This window comes from Coptis chinensis, chromosome 1 (assembly GCF_015680905.1).
Source record: "Coptis chinensis isolate HL-2020 chromosome 1, ASM1568090v1, whole genome shotgun sequence".
In the NCBI taxonomy this organism is placed as follows: Eukaryota; Viridiplantae; Streptophyta; class Magnoliopsida; order Ranunculales; family Ranunculaceae; genus Coptis; species Coptis chinensis.
Window position 1 is genome coordinate 37636652 of NC_141456.1, and position 21181 is coordinate 37657832.

Below are 21181 nucleotides of genomic sequence, written 5' to 3' on the forward strand. Positions count from 1 at the left end.
AGTTACTGGGATCGCGTCTCAAAGGGTCCTATATTGCCCGCTAACATGTAAAAAGCTGCTAACATGGACTTTGGAGGATATAAGGCTATTAGAAGTGATTTTCGTATCTCACACCCTGCTGAGCCTTACTCTTCATCTCAAGGTCCTTACGAGTCTTTTGTTCCAGCTCCTTCCGATCCGGATAACCCATGGAGCTATGGCATAGTTACATCTCAGGGAATGCATGCATGTCGCCATACCTATACCTCATGTTGATCAAAGTTATCTTTCGAACCTTGTCCCGGATTTTGACACTCTAGATGAGGTTAGTATTTGGTTTATATTTTGAAACTTGAATTATATTTGGTTTATAGTGATGATTTTTCTTAAAGTTATTGATTTTTTCGTAAGCTACACTTAGAGCACGATATGCCGAGTCGTAGCTAATGATGCATGGGATGTGTGATTCGTTTATGACTACAATCGATGAATACTATCATTATTTGGTGGCCGAGCGAGAAAAGAAGAAAGACACATGATAGAGTCGTGGAGTTAGAAGTGCAGGTGCTAAAACTGACATTGCGAGAATCACAGCGAGCAAGTAAATCAAAAAAGAGGCAAGTTGGCAAGGGTTCGAGCGGAAATTAGTTTAGAATTTGTTTTTATGTGTGTTTTGATTTACTTCTATGGATTTTGTTTAGTTGAATGAATTGAATCATATTTGTTTAATGAATGAATTTTGTTTAGTTGAATCATATGTGTGGATTGTTGTCTCTATTGTATGAACGAAATGGATTAGAATGGAATGAAGTGGAGTGAGTTTGTATATGAAAAGAAGAATGAGATTTGTCAGTTTTTGCGTCTGACAGGTACAAACGGCAGAGTTTCTGCCGTCCGTCCATTTAATTAAAACGGGATACGAACGGCATAGTTTTTACCGTCTGTACATAAATAACTAATAGACGGCAGAAACTATGTTGTCCGTCTCCCGAAACTTATTATGGCAGCTACTAACGAAGGTCTTAACTTTAGTTGAGTTTTTTACTCCTTCCAAAGTTAAGACCCTTTTAGCAGTTCCATTGGGATGATATTTTTGTGTTTGGGGTGCTATATTTGCCTTTAGCAACCCATATAGCCCTCCCATTGGACTTGCTCTTACGCAAACCGACTCTTTGTTTTTTCATTATCGAAAAAATCTTTTTATATTTTTTATTATTTTTTTTGGCTCTCTCACTCTTTACTCATTGTTGCTATTATATACCACTAGATTGATGCACGCACGTTGTGCGTTTTGCTTAAAACATAGAAGGATAACATCGCCAATCTCTACTAAAAAACAAGGGTAAAATAGTCAAAACAAAACCAAGAGCAATAAAGCCCACTCAATAAATAGAATCCAATCAAAAGCAAAATGACTAATAAAAGCCAATCAAAACCACAAAATAAAATGAATGAGAAAGTCTAAATTCAAAATCAAGTAATAACAAATTTTATATATACGATTAAGATAAAGAAAAAAATTACTTGCCTCTGACGATTTCTCCTTAGGCTCCTCAAAAGATTTTGATACCTGAGTTCAAAACCAATCAACTGTTAACAATTTTCTTAATCATCAATATGCCAAATGAGTTCCTTGACACCTTTAAAAATTCATCAACACGATTTTTCTATTATATAAACAGTATAGTCTGAATACAATCAAAAGCGAGAACATGAACAAAAAAGACACTTAAAATAAATTGAGCTAGGAAACTTAAAATGAAATGTCATTTCCGGAAACAGGTTTGGAACTAAATTGTAAGGTATCAAATACCAATATGAGTCGCAGACAATTTGTCGCAGGTCATGTATTCGGAAAGTTTTGGTACATGGTTATATTGAGCATAAAAATATCACATAACCTAGTCCATGTGCGTTGTAAATGGCAAACGTCGTATCAATCAAACAAAATTTCAAAGGATTTTCACCTTCACGTGTACAATAAAGCATAACCCAAACCATCTAAAATTAATGCATCCAATGTTATTCTGACATAATTATCCTAGACAAAACCACTTGAAACAAATATCAAATCGTTTATACTTGTAACATCACATGTCAATCCAGGCAAAACAATCCCAACATGAGGACGATCATAGTTGTTTTAACCTTGAAATTTAACAACAAATAACTCAATGTTCACACAAACACAACAAAAACCAAACATAAAAGCATCCAAGTCTCAGTTGCCAATTACAACTCTGTTTCTTCAATTCAACTACAACACCCAAAAACCATAAATCAAACAACCACAACAAAATAATTAAAATATTTAGAACAAAAATTGGTGGAAAAAACTTATATGGGAATTTAAGTTCTAAAGGCAATCAAACACTTTGAATTTAAGTTTTGAAGGAAAATCAAACACATTGGTGATGAGATCGAAGAAAGAATTAAAAGTTTGGTTTTTGGTTGGTCACCATTGAGAATATAGATCAACAATCTTCTTCGTTTTTTTTTTTTTTTTTTTTTTTTTATGAGAGAGTGACACAGGGTTGGGGTTTTGATTTTTTTTGGTGGTTAGTTACTTACTTACCTCGGGTTTTGAATTAAATAACAGGAAAACCATATCAGATAAAAAATGACGACGAGATTTAGAAATACATAAAAAAAAAATTAAAAAAATAATAATAATAATAATAATTATTATTCTACTGTTGTGGTAGTAGTACTGTAGATGAGAGCTGCGATTTTTAAGATAGTTTAGATAGGAGAAGGGATTTACATGCTGCCTGCTGAATATGTACGTTGTTGGTATTCTTGGATTCGTTTCGTTTGTGCAGAATTGGTTTTGAGCACACTAACAACTGTAGTTCGTAAAAATATTACCAAAACTCAATTCCAATCCAAAGGCTAGTCTTTTTGCTTAACTACGGTGAAACATATATATCTTCTTTTTTTTTCCAATAATAAAAACATATATATCTTGTTACTATTAAAAATTCTCACCAAAATTAAGGTATTGGTGGAAACTAAACAACTTTTAATTTTCGTTAAAAAAAAATGATTTTAAATCTGTTAATTTGCGAGGAACAGTTTTGTTGATTTGTGACGATCATTTTCAAGAAAGAATATTGTATAATTCTTCCATGGAATAGAAAGACGCCAACCCAAAACCACTTTCAAAAAGTTTTAGACATGCCGTCCAATTAATCAGACGCCATGCTTACGTGTACAGTTAAATAACCACAAAGGGAATTTTGTATGGCACTTCGACCTCCTTCTGCTAAAGTCGATCAAGTGCATCACCAACCCACCATCACCCTGAGCTCGAATGTAACCACAAAGAGCAAATGTTGAGAATTTTCCATCATATATTCCATGCTCATTCAAATGCCCAACATTAATCAACCTATTACTAGCTAGCCGAACATTTTCGGCGAATGTAAAGATCAGTGTGTTGACCTCTTCGTTCTGCATTTTTGCAAATGTTTTGATTTATGAAGAAGAAGAAAAGCTAGAAGCCGAAATTGGAATTTTGTCTAGTGAAAAATCAGAATTTTGGGAAAGTGGAATTAGTCAAAGTCCACCTCACCAAGCCACATAAGCAAAACATATTTGGGGATTTATTTAACTGTACACGTAAGCATGCCCCCTCTGATTGATTAATTGAACGACATGTCTAAATTGAAACTTTTTGAAGTATATTGTTTTTTTTAATAAAAAAAAAGTTGAAACCAAAGTGAAAGTTTGTGGTTGTTTTTTGTAAACCCTTACCCTTCCATGAAGTCTATTGTGTTCTCTTTAGCGAGCTGTGTTTGTTTTATCTCAGTAAGTACTTTCGAATGTTTTATTGTCACTAGCAAATTCATCACTCTAGTTATACGTGTAATTCTACGCTGACACATTATTTTGACACAGTCAACCAACACACTGAGGTGGCTGGTGATGTGTCATGTCCACCTAAGAAAAGTCAAACTCAATAATTTTGGATTTCTTATTTTTTTCTATTTTCTTTGTTTTAATCCAAAAACCCTTCGTATCTTCTTCTCTTTTTATTTCTCAAACACAATTCAGACCCACGCACTCTCTCTAACTATTAATTTGCACCAATCAAAAAACGCACTTTCTCCTTATTTGCAATTGTTTACTTCTTGTTTTTAGGAATGGAGTCAAGAATTTCTAAATTTGACGATATAAGTATGAGAATGTATGAGAAGGGCATCAGTGATAGAGAATTGGAAGAAACAATTGGTGTTGATGTGGGTATGGAGAATGAATTTGTTCAAGACGAAAAAGTGGGAGATCTGGAAATAGGATGGTGTTTGATACTGTCGAAGGATTGTTTGAATATTACACTAAATACGGTTATGAGAATGGGTTTCCAGTAAAGAAAAGGTCTTCGTCGAAGGGAGATGATGGGGTGGTTAGATGGGTGCTTTTGCATGTTCTCGATCAGGCAAGATAGAGAGCACTTCAAGAAATGCTTTTAAATTGCATCCAGTTACCAAAACTCAATGCAATGCAAAGCTTAGAGCTGCTTTAGATTATGATGGAAAGTGGAAGGTGACATTTGTAGTACTTGATCATAATCATGGTTTGAGTCCAGGAAAATCACGATATTTCATAAGAAATCGTAAATTGAACCGACGTGTTAAAAGAAAACTTGAGATAAATTATCAAGCGTGTATTCGGCCAAACAAAAGCTATTCTTCTTTGGCGGTGGAAGCGGGTGGACTTGATAAACTGTCGAATTTAGGTAAAGATTGTCGCAATTATGTCGAGAAATCCAGACGATTAAGGCTTGGCAATGGGGATGCTGCAGCTGTTTAGAACTACTTCGCAAAAATGCAAGCAGATAATTATAATTTCTACTTCCTAATCGATTTAGATAACGATGGTAGAATAAGGAATTTATTTTGGGCAGATGCAAGGAGCAGAGCAGCATATGAGGAGTTCGGTGATGTGATCACGTTCGACACAACTTACTTAACTAATAAGTATGACATGCCGTTTGCTCCTTTTGTGGGTGTGAATCATCACAGTCAGTCAATCTTGTTGGGTTGTGCTTTAATATCTCGTGAAGACACCAAGACTTTTTCTTGGGTTTTTCAGACTTGGCTTGGTTGTATGGGTGGTCATGCTCCTAATGTAATAATTACAGACCAGGACACAGCCATGCAAAATGCTATAGAAATTGTGTTTCCAAATGCACGACATAGGTGGTGTATATGGCACATCATGAAAAAGTTACCTAAAAAATTACGGGCTCATAAGAAGTACGAGTCAATTAAGTTTGAGATACAACAAGCTGTTTATAATTTCTTAACAACCACTAAATTCGAAGGAAGATGGAATAAGTTTATTGAGAAGTATGATCTTAAGGAAATTAAATGGTTAGATGGTTTGTATAAGGAGAGTCGTCGTTGGGTTCCTGCGTTTGTAAAAGATATTTTTTGGGCGGGAATGTCAAGTACTCAAAGAAGTGAGAGCATGAATGCATTTTTTGACGGGTACATCAATTCGAAGACTACATTGAAGCAATTTGTCGAGCAATATGAGAATGCATTACGGAGCAAGGCAGAGAAAGAAAACCAAGAAGATTTTAATTCCTTCAACTCCCGAGTCCCATGTATTACTCACTATAAAATTGAGAAACAATTTCAGGATGCTTATACAACTGCAAAATTCAAGGAGTTTCAGAAGGAGTTAACCAGGAAGCTCTACTGTGACGTGTCTTCAGTTAAAAAGGAATGTGACATTGAGGCATATGAAATTTCCAAAGATGTTATGGTTGGAGAGGTAAATCTACAACTTACTTTTACAGTTTGCTTTAACCCATACGACAGTGACATCAAGTGCAATTGTCGTTTGTTTGAGTTTAGAGGAATCTTATGTAAACACATTATTGTCGTATTGATTCAAAAAAAGATTCAAAATATACCTGAAAAGTACATTCTTCATCGATGGAGGAAAGATGTAAAGAGGTGTCACACAAAGGTTAAAATCAGTTACTTTGATTGGATACAAAACCCTGAGAATGAACGTTTTGATAGGATGTGTAATGCCTTCTATGAAACAGCAGACTTGGCAACCGACAATGAAGATAAGACAAATATTGTTATGAAGTGGATTAAGGGCTTGAATAATGAACTAAAGAAAGGCAAAGGAGCATGTGTGAGTAGTCAGCCTACTATATGTGGAAGTGATCAGCCTATTGCATATGGAAGTGATTAGCCTACTGCATGTGAAACTAGTGGTAATGTTCATACTACAACTAAGGATAATGGCCTTATTCGTAGTCCTTAATCAGTTCGTGGTGCAGGCCGTCCACCTTTCAAGCGGAAGACAAGCAAGGTAGAACAAGCTGTTAAAAAGTTGCAAGAAAAGAAGAAGAAAGAGGGGAAGCGAGAATAAGTCACTAAAATGAACCAAGGAAAGAAGAAGAAAGGGACGAGCGCAATTGAAAAAACAATTAATGATTTAGATTTAGAGAAGGTTAGCAAACAACCTTAATGATTTTACTTTTTTTTTAGCTATTTGCGCATTTGTATGAATTTTACGTTATATGTAGGACCCAATTGGTGGATCGGAAGTTATGGAGTCTGGCGAGACACAAGAAAGCATTCCATTAAAGGTTTCTATTTATCATAGTTTATTGTTGTTGTTGTTTTTTAAAAAGTTGTTTCAATGAATTGGATTTATATTCTTGGTACGTAGGATATGATTGGTGGGGCAGAACTTATGGAGTTTGGTGGAAGCATTTAGTAGGCATGAATGAAGAATGAGAGTTAGTCGAGTAAACTGTATGGAAGACGTACATGTGATAGGGAAAGAACGAGAGCAGTTTGTCTCTTTGCACTTGAGTTTTGTCTCTTAGCATGGTAGAGAATTTTAAGTATCAGTTTTAGAAGATAGACACAGGTTTGCTGGCCGTGTTGTAGCTGGTTGTGTTTCACTGAACTCGTGTGTGAATTGTGAATCATGTTAAAGACCTTTGGTTATTTGGAAAAAGATTGTTGTTGATTCTTAACATAGTTCATTCTAGGTAACCTTAGTGTTTATTCTCTTAGTCTGTCATTTCTGTTTTTACATTTGTTGCTTCCTAGTCAAGGATATTGCACTGTCAGAAATTAAAATTAAAACCACACTGTCAGAAACCGTCCAAACTATATTGTACTGCAGCTTGCAATTTGTAATGTCAATAACCATGATTTCAAATTTGTATTGTAAAATTTCCGAAAGGGGCAATGATAGCTCTAGCCTGTAACTTTCTATGCACTACAGTCCGTAACAATTGATCAATTTCACCAAATACAAGCATATTACGTTACTGTTCTATAACAGACCAACTTCGCCGAAAAAACAATTAGCATTACAAGTCTGGCTCGAAATTGGCAATTGAAAATTGCCTTTGAATTTTATTATATAAACGAATATTCTAATGAGAACAAAAAACAGAAAACTAAATAACCATTGCTTCTAAATAATGGATACAAATTACAGAGAGAACTAGAACTATACATTTGAATGAAGAGGAGCACAAAGGACGATGTTTTGAAATGATTACCAACTCCCACAATACAACGGGTAGTTGTAACATAAATAGAATAATCATTTCAAAACAAAATGGCTGGGTCAATTAGCAACATCCCTGCAGCCTCTCACAAACAAGACAGGTCATCTGTCCCACATGGCCTGAAATATTGGAGGTCTATTCTTCAACCAAAGCACCATTTCCTTGTCCAGGGAAGATTTATTCACAACGTCATCTAGCATCGGACTACCAAAAACTTGAGGGGCACTCTTAAAAGACCATATTCTGTCTTTCAGCCACGGTCTCTAGGACTGCTTCTCCTGCCAGAAAAGGGTATTGTGAGCACACAGATACAGACACACACACAAAAGACAACCATACTTCTGACGCTCTAAACATAAATCTGCATGTTCATAATCACAATTACAAACAAGAGTGTTATACAATGAGTGCAACAAGAAAAGGAGCTTATGTTACTTACCACAATAAAGAATTTTGAAGTTCTCCCATAAGATCATTAGAGCCTGATGGATCGTGACCATGTATTTTGGACCTAATGTCATTTAACAAGGATTCCTCTGTATGAGAAACCATGCACTCAAGAAGTTCCTCAACAAGTGAACCTTCTCCTTTCTAGAGGACGGAAACTACCTCTTCAGGATTCAGTTTCTTCAGTGGGGGTGGAGCTTTTTTTGGGTCATGGTATATACATCTCATTACGTATCTCACCTGAAATAAACAAATACAAATCAGATCATGGATCCAATAAGAATGAAACTACCGCTCTGTTGCATCATTATCTATCAATATAGTCAATTAATGGTTTCTGGAACACCATTTAACAAGAATATTGGTGCGTGAAAAGTATTCACAATTAATAGTTGTGCCTCCTTATCCAGTGATTACGATTGGAAAGAGAACTTGCACAACCTATCCAAAAATTTAAAAGGTAAAAAAGATACCAGTTTATGGCTAAGAAACCTTTTCTACCAAAGGTTGAGGAGATGATGGCTGGCTGAACTTGATGTTTTAATTAAAGAAGATATATACTCATTATAATTTCTGTTAAGCTAAGTGACTATAGGGTAAATATACCCAAATCAAAATAATCTTCTTCAGATACATAGTTCAACTCACAAGATTCTAGCATCAACCGATGCCGGTCCAGCATTCCATGACACTCCATAAGGACCTGGCGGGAAAAAAATAAGTGGCTATTACACTCAGAATTCACTTGACCATTTTGAAAACAGAATACTTTTTGAGCGCTCCTTCAGTGCAGAATGGTGATTAAAGAAAAAATAAATAAAAATGAATAAACTAAAACATAGTATTATCCTTTCAGTTAGGCAAATTATACAAACTCAGTATCCACAACACCATATGGGAAATTCTGATGAAAACCACTCATATTGTACCTTTTGATAAGCCCCTTCTCCAATCAAATTCAAATAGCTACCGCGACAGATTTGACTTCCACATAAACAAATAGAAGCTTCATACTCTTTCTTACTCTGCAATAAAAAAAAATAGTGATATCATCAAATGAGGAAACCATCTTCTTCAGACATGATGAGTCATGACGAGATACAAACGGGATGTTCTTTGTCGACACTACATCAACCTATTTGGGTTTGATTTTGGGGTGGAAATTTTGGGAGAATGAATTTGGGTTATTCCAATTTTTTATTTCTAGTAGTAGCGGAGGAGAAAGAGAGCGGCGAGAAGGTAAACGTTTTTTTATCGCAGAAACGAAAAGAAAAATGGTATGTTTGATTTTTGCTACGTGGACATGACACGTCACCAGCCACCTCAGTGTGTTGGTTGACTGTGTCGATATCCTGTGTCAGTGTAGTATTACTGCTAGTTATACGGGTTTTTTGTCATTAAACTCCCACCGAAGAAACAACATTATTGTCTTCAATGGAAGTTTTTATGAGTCATGATTCATTCCTAATCAAGAAATGACGAGGGAAAAGAGAAAAACCAACCACATAGAAGTATAGAACTATCTATTGTAGCTTTGTAGTTAAGAAAGACGAACTGTATCTACATGGAATCACAATTAAAAAAAATTCCTCCTGCCTAATTTGTACATAGCCGCGCTCGAAGGCCAGTGAATCCTAAAGAAGACAGGACAAGACAAGCCCATGAGGGCTTGCATGGCATGATTGAGAATAAAAGTGCACGAGTGGCCTTTAAAACGTACAGGTTTTGTAGAAGATAATACACCCAACCATGTTGGCCGTGCCCGTGTGGATGGCTTAGTCCAAGTCTCCAAGACAGTGACCTCTTTCAATGGATACAATTGGTTAGACTACACTGCACATGTTTTGGTAGGGTTTTGTCATTGGTGCTTTGTTAACTACATTTAAGAACCACGAAAATAAAAAATTGGGTTCCCTTGAGCTATAATGGCACATGGTCTTGTGTGTACCACAGGTTGTGGGGAGGATAACTTAGCCAGGATGGATCCATAACTATTTGAGTGATTGTGCATTTGCACCACTAACATGGAGAGAGGGAAAAGACATGATTAGTAGAAGAAATCAAACAATCTTAAGTATTAGAAAACATATGAATAGCTAATTAAAATGGTAAACATCAATGCAACTTAACTATTTAGGTTTTAGTTCTATGATGTAACAAATAAAATCCATATTGCTTTCGAAGAATGCCACACTATACCATTTGGGCCAAACATGAACCATGAGTCCGTTTCTGTTAGGCCCGTCTTAAAATTAGGCTAACAATTTAGGACCGTATTTATTCCTGTTAGACCGTATTTATTCCTGTTAGACCGTATAGTATAGTGCCAGCAGACAAAGAACACTGTGAGCGGAACATTGCTAGTTGGACACTTTCCAGTTAGCATTTCTTCCATGCTCCAAATAATGTAATACCTTGGATGCTATATATTATATAATGGATCAATTATTGGAGGTCACCAACATAGTATAGTATGGCATGTGGAAAATTAGGCGTGATATTGATCATGAGTAGTTACTTTTCATTTTCAGTGATGATAAAACTTGACCAGTTAGTATACAAGTGAGGAACCCCATGAAAGCTTATAATCTATGGGAACATGATAGGTCAACAATGCCTTAGTGATTCTTATAGTGATTGAAATGATTAGCTGAATAAGTGAATATATTATTTATCATAACATGCCTACATTCCAATTTTCTTTGGGATTCTGTTGGATCTATACCTTGCTTTTCTGAAAGATTGGGATTTCTGAAAGATTGGGAGTGTTGGAATGCTGAAAAGTGATTCAAAGGGAACCATTTCATGTCTCCTTTCTCACTTTATGCATTTGGTCCAATACAAAGGTCTTAGGTAGTGCTTGCCGTTATCACCACTCCCCACTATATGCCTAGTTTTTAATTTTGTTCTTTTTCCAAACCTTTGAATGCTTCATAAGAGTACCTAATATAAGTTGATTCCAAACCCCCATATTAAGAACATTTTATCCACACTTGACATCCATTAGGCCACTTACCCAAATTCTTGTCGAGAAGCTCTAGATCTATGACGTCATTGGTGATTTACTGACTTGTTATTGGCTTATTGCTCTCTCTCTCTGATTTTAAAGCTCAGAAGTCTAACCCTGAGTGCTTTAGTGCTTGTGACTTTTTGCTGTTGGATCGCTTCGAGTATAAAATATAATTTCTCAAGTCCATGAACAGCTATTATGCCAGTTTCCAAGTATTGTCTCGACCAGCAATTGCGATTCTAGATATCTTTCATTATCATTACTACAAGGAATTTAGTACGCGTCATAAACAGCATTGCCAAGTTAAAGCGACGAGAACATCTAACTCACAAAGCCTTAATAATTTTAAACCGTCTCTCAAATGTTCTTCAAGAGTTAACGCAAGTACGTCACTTCTGTTATTACATGCTTATTAGTTCTTTTTCTTTGGACTAGATTACATGACATGCTTAGTTACTAATGCAATAATGCAACATACATTTGTAAGAAGTTAACAAACGACTAATATCACCAGGGTGAAAAAACTCAAACCATTTTTCTAGTCTCATACATTTTTTATTTTTTTGCTTTTTTTATCAACAATGTCTGCAATTGGGTAACATTTACATCGCATATTGGCAACTGTCAGAGTTTGTTTCATACTACTTCCCAGTGTAGATTGGCTTTCGCTTCTCTGCAAATGCTGCCAAGCCTTCTAGGCGGTCCTTTGTATTCAAGAGCTGTTCATAACACTCTTCTTCAAGAGCTAACGCTGATGAAAATTCTACTTCAAGTCCCTCATCAATAGCACGCTTTGCCATCCTAATTGCCATTGGGCCCTGTGGAACGACAACGGCAAACTTTTAGTGCTTTTTTAGCTATCACACACAAAATACACACAAGTTTCCATGTGTAGAGCCCAGAATTGTTTCTAGATCTGGAGTCTGGGCATGGTACATGTCATTCGGAAACAGTTGCATTACCCAAAGAATGAGAAGGTACTTTTAAGTTTTAACTAGGGGTGATTTCGGATCGAATCGGATTAACCTCCTTCGGAATTTTTCTAAATTTTTTTCGGAACCTAATATGCTAGCCAAATCCAATCCAATTTTTTTTCGGATTCAAAATATATTTCCAATTTTGGAACTTTCGGAAATTTCAGAATAACTCGAAAATTTCGGAATACTTGGTAAATTTTCAAAGATCTCTTTACTTTCAATTATTTTTGGAATGTCATACTCCAATGTTCATTGTAGGGAGAGAAAACCATGTCCACAACACCAATGTACCAACAGCAATACACACTTGTTTACTGAGAAAACTTATTTTCATTCAAACAAGTGATCTAAGAAAAAATGAGAAAAAGAACCTCCAGCCACCAACAACAAACATTGCATTCTGTTGAGGTCTGGGTATTTGTAATGTTTCAATCTTTTTTCGTGTGTGAAAATTGAAGCGTGAAGTGTCTGCATGAATAATGGATTCTGGTCTTGGACTCTAAATAGGTTTACATAACATTATATCTATTGGAATTTGGCTTTTGGATTGGTATGGAAATCATTGTATGACTCAATGGCATTTTTTTCCATATCATTGTTGTTATGGCAGACGGTGTAATGACAGCGGAGTGGTCCAATTCAAGTGGGGAAATAGCAGCTAGATTATGTTTTTGTTTTGTTTTTGGGAGTAAAAAACTAGAAAATGAATGAACGGTCAAGATTTGGTCGAGATCTAATCAAGTGGATAGTGAGAGAAGTACATATTTTTGAAATAAATTGGTAATAATATCGGAAATTTCGGATAGGCTATATATCGGAACTTTCGGATCGGATCGGTTTTTAGAGTTATATCTAAATCCGATCCAATTTTTTTTCGGAATTTTTGGAAATCAAAAAATCGGAAAATCGGCCCATGAAAACTACACCCAAAGTCAAACCAATTTCGGGTCGGATTTCGGAAAAATCGGAAATTCGGCAAAAAGAGACACCCCTAGTTTTAACCAGACCTAGCATTCCATAACAACACCAAGATGCAGGTCTCGGCTCAACGTTTTATAATAAGAAGATGCAGGGAAAACTTTTTCTTTCTTTTTTATGGACGGATAACCAAAATCTAAAGTGTCACACCTTATCATAATAATCAAACCACAGGTATGAACTAAGTGCCTAATGTCTGTGCCAATATTTCTTTAGATAAAAAAGTTTAAATATTCACAGTGAATGACCTGAACAGGAAGAAGATGAGCTATGATATCTAACTCTCCACATAGATGTTGTTCAGTAATCTTTCTTGAGTTTAATACTAATGTCCATAATAGTTCATATTTCAAAAACCTGACTTGTTAAAGCTGGTTAGCTTCACAGTCCTGCTGAGTAAAATGTCAACTGTTGAAGTTTAAACAAGTCCAAATGAAGGGATTTCAAGCTAAAGCGATATTGATCATACAGGTGGAGGACCAACTTGACACAATGCAAGTAAGCATTGGCCTTGCAAAAGGATTTAATTGCTGGTAAGAAATACTATACCTTCTGATTTATATCTTGAGCAATTTCAAGTGCCTTCAGATGAGCCCCACCAGCAGGAACACAGTAATTTACCAGACCTGTCTTACAGTGTACCTCCATTGTATGATGTACGGATGATTTATGAAATGACAGAAATTGGAATACAAAGCAAGTCGATTAAGTTGTACCCATTGCCATTGCATCTCTGCCGTCTACCTTCCGTCCAGTATATATAAGCTCCTTTGCAATTGATTTCCCAATCAGTCTTGGAAGGCGTTGGGTCCCACCTGCACTGCAATAAGTAGAAAATTGTGAGAATCTAATGATCTGGAACATGGAGATCCAGTCTGCTGACATGCATGAAGGAATATAAACTTTAACTTAATAAAAGTTGAAAAAAAAAAGATTTTTCTTCTAATTATGTTGTGGGGTGTACTCAACAAAAAAATTAGTCAACACCTAAAGCTCACCAAATAAATAAATTACTCCGACACAAGTGTAAAAAATACTATACTGATACAGAAAACTATATACTCAACTAGTACTAAAGATTAAAGCTCTTATTATTTGAATAATAAGCCATCAGCATTCAAAAATACTTTATGGGTTTGTCATAGTGAATTAATTTCAAGATCATGTTTCGGAAGAAAAAGAAGCATACCCAGGAATAATAGCCAGCCCTGTTTCGGGCAATCCAAAAAGTGCGTCTTCTCCTAACCATGCAACAAATAGATAAGATTGCACCCGTAATCAGAACTAAGAATCATAGACTTGAAAATCCAGACGTACCACATATTCGGAGATCACATGACAGAGCCATTTCCAATCCACCCCCAAGTGCTGCTCCTTCAATAACACTGATAGTGGGAAGACGGAGTGCCTATTATAAATATAGTCAAATAGTTCAGCATACCCATAAAAAGCTCTGACAAAGCATTCCTAGACTGAAGAAGTGTGCTAAGCGAAGAGAGGAATACATGTTTCTAGGGGAAAGTTTATAAGACAAATACTGCCAATTTACATGAAAAATATTGAAACTCCTCCAATTATACATGTCGACCCTCTAATTAGGAAACTATAAGCAGTCATGTGACTAAAGCCCAACAGAGATACGAAATGTCTCTTTGAAGCATATATCAATATCTCATACAGTTTGAGCAACATAATGTATACCCTATTTCGTACACACACAAACACACAAAAGTAAAGAAAAATTTGTCACAGCTGTATCTTAATCCTTAGAGGCAATATACTTTAACGGCAGATGAAGAGAAAATAACTAAACAAAATAATAGCTACTTGATAAGCTTACGTACATATTTACAGAGGGTGAGATAAGCTTACATGGGAAGAAACGAAATGAAGAGATATACACACAAAAAACAACTCTGACAGTAAAACAGACCTCTAAATATGAGAACGTTGATCGCAACGAGTTGACAAAAAACCTGACCTCAGTTGGATTCATCGTCCTTCGTTCCTGCCACATAAGAGATTTTACTTTCTTATATCCTTATTTTCGCCTCCCCTAAAAATTATAATTAATTTTCGAATGAGAGCTGTTGTTGTTGTTACCTTTAAATCTGCACCTGCACAAAACACCCTGGGAAGTGAGCTGGAGATCAATAAGACATTAGCCGAGGAATCCTGATTTACAATCTCGAGGTAGCGCTGTAGGCAACCCAGCATATCCTTCCCAATTGCATTTTTCGCTCCTGGTCTATCCAATTTCACCTCAACGATGCCTGCATTACAAAATTTTCATAAAATGAAAAATTAATACACGCACGCCTATGTCTATGTATGTCTTAATTGGGTTACCAGAATCGGAACCAGAGAGTCGTTCTAATTTGACTGAATCGGAAATTGATTCCAGAATGAGATTTCTGTAAGTCTGTTTTTGCCATTCTGGAGCAATTGGGTTGACTCGGTCAGTCAGCTGAGATAAATAGATGTTAGCTGGTCTTGTTTTATTGAAGCGGTTGCTAAATGATCTAGCTGCTAGTGCTGGTATGGGACTCATTTTGGAACTTGAGAGTTACCGGAGAGTTGTGGTCAAATGACAATTTTAACTTCCTGATTCTCCGTGTTTTTTTCCTCTACAACAGGCTTAATTATAACGTGATTGTTTGAATACTTCGGGGTTCAAATAGTCATTTCAACAAAGCCATATTATGGTTGCCCCAGCTGTCGTAAGCCTTGCGTAACATTACATATAGCTCCACAGCCACCACTCAATTATGTTAGTCCCATGTGTTAGGCTCAAGTACCCCCAGATGCGAGGAGGCGTTTTTAGATGTATAGCAAGATTTGCTTATTCTGAAAGTCTCAATATCTATCAGACAAAATATGGAGCACAATAATTAACCTATTGGTTGAAAGAAAACAGAGAAAGTAACATGAAAAAACGATTGCAGGGAACACATAATTTATGGACCTGTTTATTTCTGATAATCCCATCATTGAAGAACTCGATGAACCCAACGTTCAAGGCCAAGCTGCTTCATAGGAGGTCCAAGATCTGGCTTACTTTTTTGGGGACACTGCCATTTCCCACTAGTCTCTGGCATCGCCACCTCATAGTGCAAATTTGTTTTTTCGTATAAAGGCTTTCTTCCTAGTCCTCCTTGTCCTTCATTTAGTGGTGACTTCAGTTTCATCTTCTTTACATACTGAACATTGTTGTCTTGAGAATTATTCGAGCAGTTCATATCATTTTTATGCGTAGATTTATTCTTCTTCGTAGAAATGAAACCATTTGCTGCAGACTCATTTACTCCCTTTTCTTTGTTGTTGCTGCATGAAATAGACATCTTGGAGGGAGGTTTGTTAGTTTCTGAATCTGCCTTAGATGTGCAATCAGCACCTCTTGTCCATCTTTGCCTTTCAGACACATCCTCTTTGTAGAAGGTTTTCTCAGGTGAACCATCATGCATGGTAAAGCTGGTTTCTGGCTTTTGTATAGAATCACATTTACTCGAGCATGAAATCACACTTTGTTTAAGTCGGCCAGAACTATTCTCTTCCTTGTGTTTTCCTCCAACGGTTTCCTCATCACAAACCTTTGGGGTTGATTGCCTTTTCCCCAGACATATACCCTGAATTTTCCAAAAGAACAAAATATGGAAGAAAGCATTCAAAATTCTCACACAAGAATATTTTGGTAGTTAAGATCAAACAAAAAATTTAGGCCGTCAGCATAATCTTGGACGAGCAGAGAACTTGAACAATATTCATCCAAGCAACAACGTGCTCTTGGGCCTTGGCAACTATATTTGAGCATCACTTGTATGAGTATGCTTTCTCATATTTCTCAGAACTGAATAAAAAAACAAGTTATAGTTAGGACCAATACCTTGGTTCCAAATTCATTGTGCTCTTCAGTATCAAACCCCACTTTCTCAAGTTCACTCTTTTTGGAAATAAAGCACTTGAGTTCATCTTCAGTGTCCAATGCAGGAGATTCATAAACGTAGCTGGAAAACCAGTTTCTGATGTCAGGAGGTTCTGATAGATTTGAACAAAGAAGATACAATATAAATTAGCAAAATCAGGTTGATTCGCAAGAAGGGGTTGTTAAATTTGAAAAAGTTCTGTTATCATTGATACAAACCAGACAGTAGAGAGGCGGAGCAAGATGATCCAGGAATCTGCAAATAATAGAGAAAGATGAAGAAACTGAGACAATTTTAAGAAGAGGTTATAGCACAGAAAGAATATATACCATCTGAACTGGAGAAAGTTAGTAATATCTCGGATCTCGCTGCCAACTAAAAACCTTGATGGATCTGAAACCAACCATCACAATCCAACTGGATCACAGTCCATTACAAAGAAATGGTTGCAATGCAGACACAATCCAAAGTGCTTAGATAGTTAGACGGTCTTTAAGCACTAGGCTTTCTCTTAAATCGACTAGTTCGTCAACGGACAACTTATATAGTGTCTTGAACAATTTCTTAATTTACGCTTATTAATTTTTTTAATTTACGCTTATATATAACATTATATAAGCTGTGCAAGACACTATATAACATGCCCGTAAATGGACGTTCGTTTAAGAGAAAGCCTGCTTTAAGCACAAACTGATATGCAAGGGTTCTTTTGCACTCACTGAATCTAGTCTGAAGGTTTTCCAAACACCTACAGCTGCTCCTCGGACAAGGCCCAATAGCTATATGTACACCAGCACATAAATGATAGGGAGCTACAACTTCATTTTAAAACTAGTGATCCATAGGCGCAGAACCAACACACACAACAAGAAGGAAGGAATTCCATATCATTTACGTTGATTAAAGACCCTCTGCAATTTATTTATGTTGCTACTTGCTAGAATTATCCTAGAGTAGTTGGGAATCATTGCAGGTGACATACCCTTGAGTAAGGCCATGACTCGTGAGCTGGTCCTAAGTTGCGCTGACGCATGTTGGATTGTGTTGGAGGGCTACTTAATATAATTGCTAAGAGTTTTTTCATGCCTAATGGAATGGAACATTAAGAAATATGTTGACAAGCCCAGTATACCCGTTGGTCCTATATCACTTGTTGGCAACCCAAGCGCCCCCAGCACCGATATTGTCATAACTCATACGTCATACATGCTAAAAGGCCTGATCCACATCATCATATATACATAATAGATATCATTTCTAACTTATGCAGAATGATTGAATTCATACACACACACCAACCAGTTCACCAGCATGAACTCAATTGGCACAACCTTCCAATCAATCCCTTTGTTGTCCAATCATAAGACAAGCAATGGATAAAGGACCTTTTGTATGGTATAGACCATCTTCAATTGATTTCTAAGTCCTTTGCATATTTATTACAAATATGAGGTAGGGTCGTTTAACTCACCAAATGCTTATTGGCCAGCAGTAATAGTGCCATGTTACACTCCTAACACCTCGCACTACATTATGAATTGAGTGCCACGCGGAAATCTACTTGCCACCTCGATAAAATGTTCTATACTAAAGAGAGACTAAAGACCCTAACTGTCTCTTTTACAAAGATCTATTAGTATATACTAATAAGTTTTAGAACATTTTTCCAACTTATATTTCTCTTTATTTTTGCATAATAACTTCCAAGAAAGCAAGAATTAAAACTAGACGTGGCATTCTACGTAAACACTGATTTATTTTGGTTTAGCTAATTGTTCATACACATTTAAATCAAGAAAACTACCTTCATTTCCAACTGGTGCAGCTCTTCAGAATCAAAACCCATTTTTCCACTTTCACTATTCCCCAAAACCATATCATCTTCAGTACCCAATGCAGGAGATTCATATACATAGCTTGAAAACCAGTTCTTTATATCAGGAGCCTCTGACAAATCTAAATAAATAAAATCAAACTCTCAAATTCACAAAACGGGGTTGCTAAATATCAAAAAAAAAAATAATTGGTTTAATACAAACCAGATGGTAGAGAGAGCGAGCAAGCTGAACCAGTAATAATCTGCAAATAAGATGAAAATTTCAAGAAAACGAGACATCTTGAAGAATAAATTGCAGCAAGAAAAGAAATATTGTTACCTCTGAATTGAGAGAAGCGTTCTTGAAATGAAGATGTGGTTTTTTGTTTTCTGTAATTTCTCCAGATTTGGCAGCCATTTTTTTTTTTTGGAAAACTTTAAGTTTTTTTTCGTGGCGCTTTTGTTTTTCTTCTTTTTCAAGTTTCCCGGGTTAAATTTGGCGGCAGTAATTTGAAAATGATGTGGGCTTTCCCGTAACGACCGTAAGCCCGGGCCGGCCCGGATTAAAAATTTCTACTCTACTACGAAACAAATTAAATTCTAACAGGAATTTAAAAGGAATTAAGCCAATATATGCATGCAACTATGGGCCTTTAATTAATTCAGATTATAGGTTAACAATTTGATGTCTATATCTTGTAGAATATGCTTCATTATAATTATTTGTACAAAACTTTTGAAGAAATCAGTTAAAGGGTAACATTTTAAAAATAAAAATAATATCTACAACTAGTCAACTACTAATATTTGTAACCATCACTTTTTTACGATATAAACGAGGTGGAAGTGCCAGGTTTTAGTAGTAATAAATAGAGGATCGTCAGGTGGCAATATTCTCACAAAACAAATTTTGCTTTAATCGCTTTCTTCTTCATAAAGTGATAGATCGGGGTTTCAATTCTTATAGGGTCCTCTGATACCACGGTACTAAAATAGTAGCATCGGCGACATTACATTATCTTCTCACCGTTAGCTTTGAAAAGAAGCATCGAGTCTTGAAACTCTAATTAACTATCAAAGGTACGAAATCCAAACACAATCCATTTCGATTTTTCAATAAAAACTATTTTATAATGTTTATCTGTAAATTTGTGTTTTACTTAAGTTACATTTTTTTTTTAAATCTTCAAGCTATAATGTTTATTGCAAATTTTTATGGATATATTGTTTGATTAAAGATCCAAATGAGATGTCATCATCAATTGTGCCTATTAAACTTTTTTTTTTTTTTTTTTAATTTTTTATTTATTTATTTGTTTGTATCGAATCGTAAAGAGTTTGGCCATGCATTGTCTGGAAGGGATCAGAAGGTAGTTATCCAAAAATCCATTAGCTCTTTAGAGCGAAATTGGTTTCTTCTCATTTACTAGCTAAATATAGAAATTAAGACTGAATTGTGAAATGGAAATTGGGGATTCATAATGGTTTTGACGTTACAAATTAATATGTTGCCACCAAACTTGCAATATTATATAAGGTGAGACTTTACCTTATATGTAAGCCAAAATGAGACAATGCTGCAATTAGGGCTGTCAATGGGTTTCGATAACCCGATAACTGATCCGAACCAAATCGATAAAAAATGGTTTGGGTTTTGGTAATTTGGTTTGCCTTCTACCGACCTGAAATCGATAAGATGTCATTTTAGTAATATTTATGATTAATTTTGTATATGTTTATCAATTGTGTGGCTAAAATTAATTGATATAATTTAAGATTTAATTGATTTTATAGTTTTCGGTTCGGATTGGTTCGATTTCGATTTGTAATATATTTTATCGATTTGGTTCGGTTCGGTTTCGAGTTCCAAATTTTCTTATCAGTTCGGGTTCAGATTTTTCATAATCCGACCCAAACCGATCCATTGACAACCCAAACTACAATGATGAAGAAACATATGTTGAGCATGTATGCTAAGGAGCAAAGACTTTCTTATTTATCTACAAATTTGATACATGTCCCGGCTTAGGTTTGCACAAGTCAACATTATCTAAAAGCAAAAAGACTAAAGAACAAAAACAAAAAGCAAAATGTGGTTTATCTCTTTCCTAGCTTGTTGACTTAAGCGAGTTTTAAGTGGCAACTATTGATGTTATAAGCATATCAGATCACAATTTACTATCGCAAAATTTCCAATTATAAACAATACATTAAAACTATGTTTGTTTATGTTTTCTCTATAAAACATGGAGATGTTAATGCACTGAAAGTCACTAAAGTTTTTTTATTTATTTATTTAGGGAGCAATTTATTGGCATTTTTCAACTTTAAACACCATAGTTGAGATAAAATAGGTTTTGGTAAAGGTTGGTAAAGGTTTTGGTAAAGGTTCACCAAGACGATCCGCAGTTCCAACATCACCAATAGGCGTATCTTTCAATCTTAGAAACTAAACTATACTCTGTTAGTATGATGACCCTTATGAAAAAAAAA

The 21181-nt window shown here is 35.6% G+C and overlaps 2 protein-coding genes, 1 long non-coding RNA gene and 1 pseudogene across 4 annotated transcripts; 1 reads left to right on the forward strand and 3 right to left on the reverse strand.

Annotated features, from left to right (window-relative positions):
• The first annotated feature begins 4389 nt into the window (after positions 1-4389).
• On the forward strand, positions 4390-6195 carry LOC147523833 (protein FAR-RED IMPAIRED RESPONSE 1-like; annotated as a pseudogene).
• A 1159-nt stretch (positions 6196-7354) lies between these two features.
• On the reverse strand, positions 7355-9461 carry LOC147523834 (uncharacterized). Its single transcript, XR_015196801.1, has 4 exons — positions 8914-9461; positions 8633-8687; positions 7977-8224; positions 7355-7815 (listed from the first exon to the last, which is right to left on the reverse strand). It is a non-coding gene; the product is annotated as an uncharacterized LOC147523834 (long non-coding RNA).
• Positions 9462-11510: 2049 nt separating this feature from the next.
• On the reverse strand, positions 11511-15584 carry LOC147523835 (ATP-dependent caseinolytic (Clp) protease/crotonase family protein). 2 transcript variants are annotated; one of them, XM_086600100.1, is made up of 8 exons: positions 15299-15584; positions 15053-15222; positions 14931-14957; positions 14267-14357; positions 14139-14190; positions 13666-13769; positions 13499-13575; positions 11511-11812 (listed from the first exon to the last, which is right to left on the reverse strand). In XM_086600100.1, the coding sequence occupies exons 1-8, from the start codon at positions 15498-15500 to the stop codon at positions 11636-11638; spliced, it is 900 nt and encodes a 299-aa protein (XP_086456226.1). In that variant the 5' UTR covers positions 15501-15584; the 3' UTR covers positions 11511-11635. The 2 variants fall into 2 exon arrangements, with proteins under 2 accessions (XP_086456226.1, XP_086456218.1); XM_086600092.1 differs by having other exon boundaries at positions 14883-14957; positions 15299-15583.
• Positions 15585-15766: 182 nt separating this feature from the next.
• Positions 15767-19199, reverse strand: LOC147523836 (ATP-dependent caseinolytic protease/crotonase family protein). Its single transcript, XM_086600080.1, has 6 exons — positions 19029-19199; positions 18912-18951; positions 18677-18828; positions 17091-17127; positions 16833-16984; positions 15767-16575 (listed from the first exon to the last, which is right to left on the reverse strand). Exons 1-6 carry the CDS (start codon positions 19104-19106, stop codon positions 15937-15939), a joined length of 1098 nt encoding a protein of 365 aa, XP_086456206.1. The 5' UTR covers positions 19107-19199; the 3' UTR covers positions 15767-15936.
• Positions 19200-21181: the final 1982 nt, after the last annotated feature.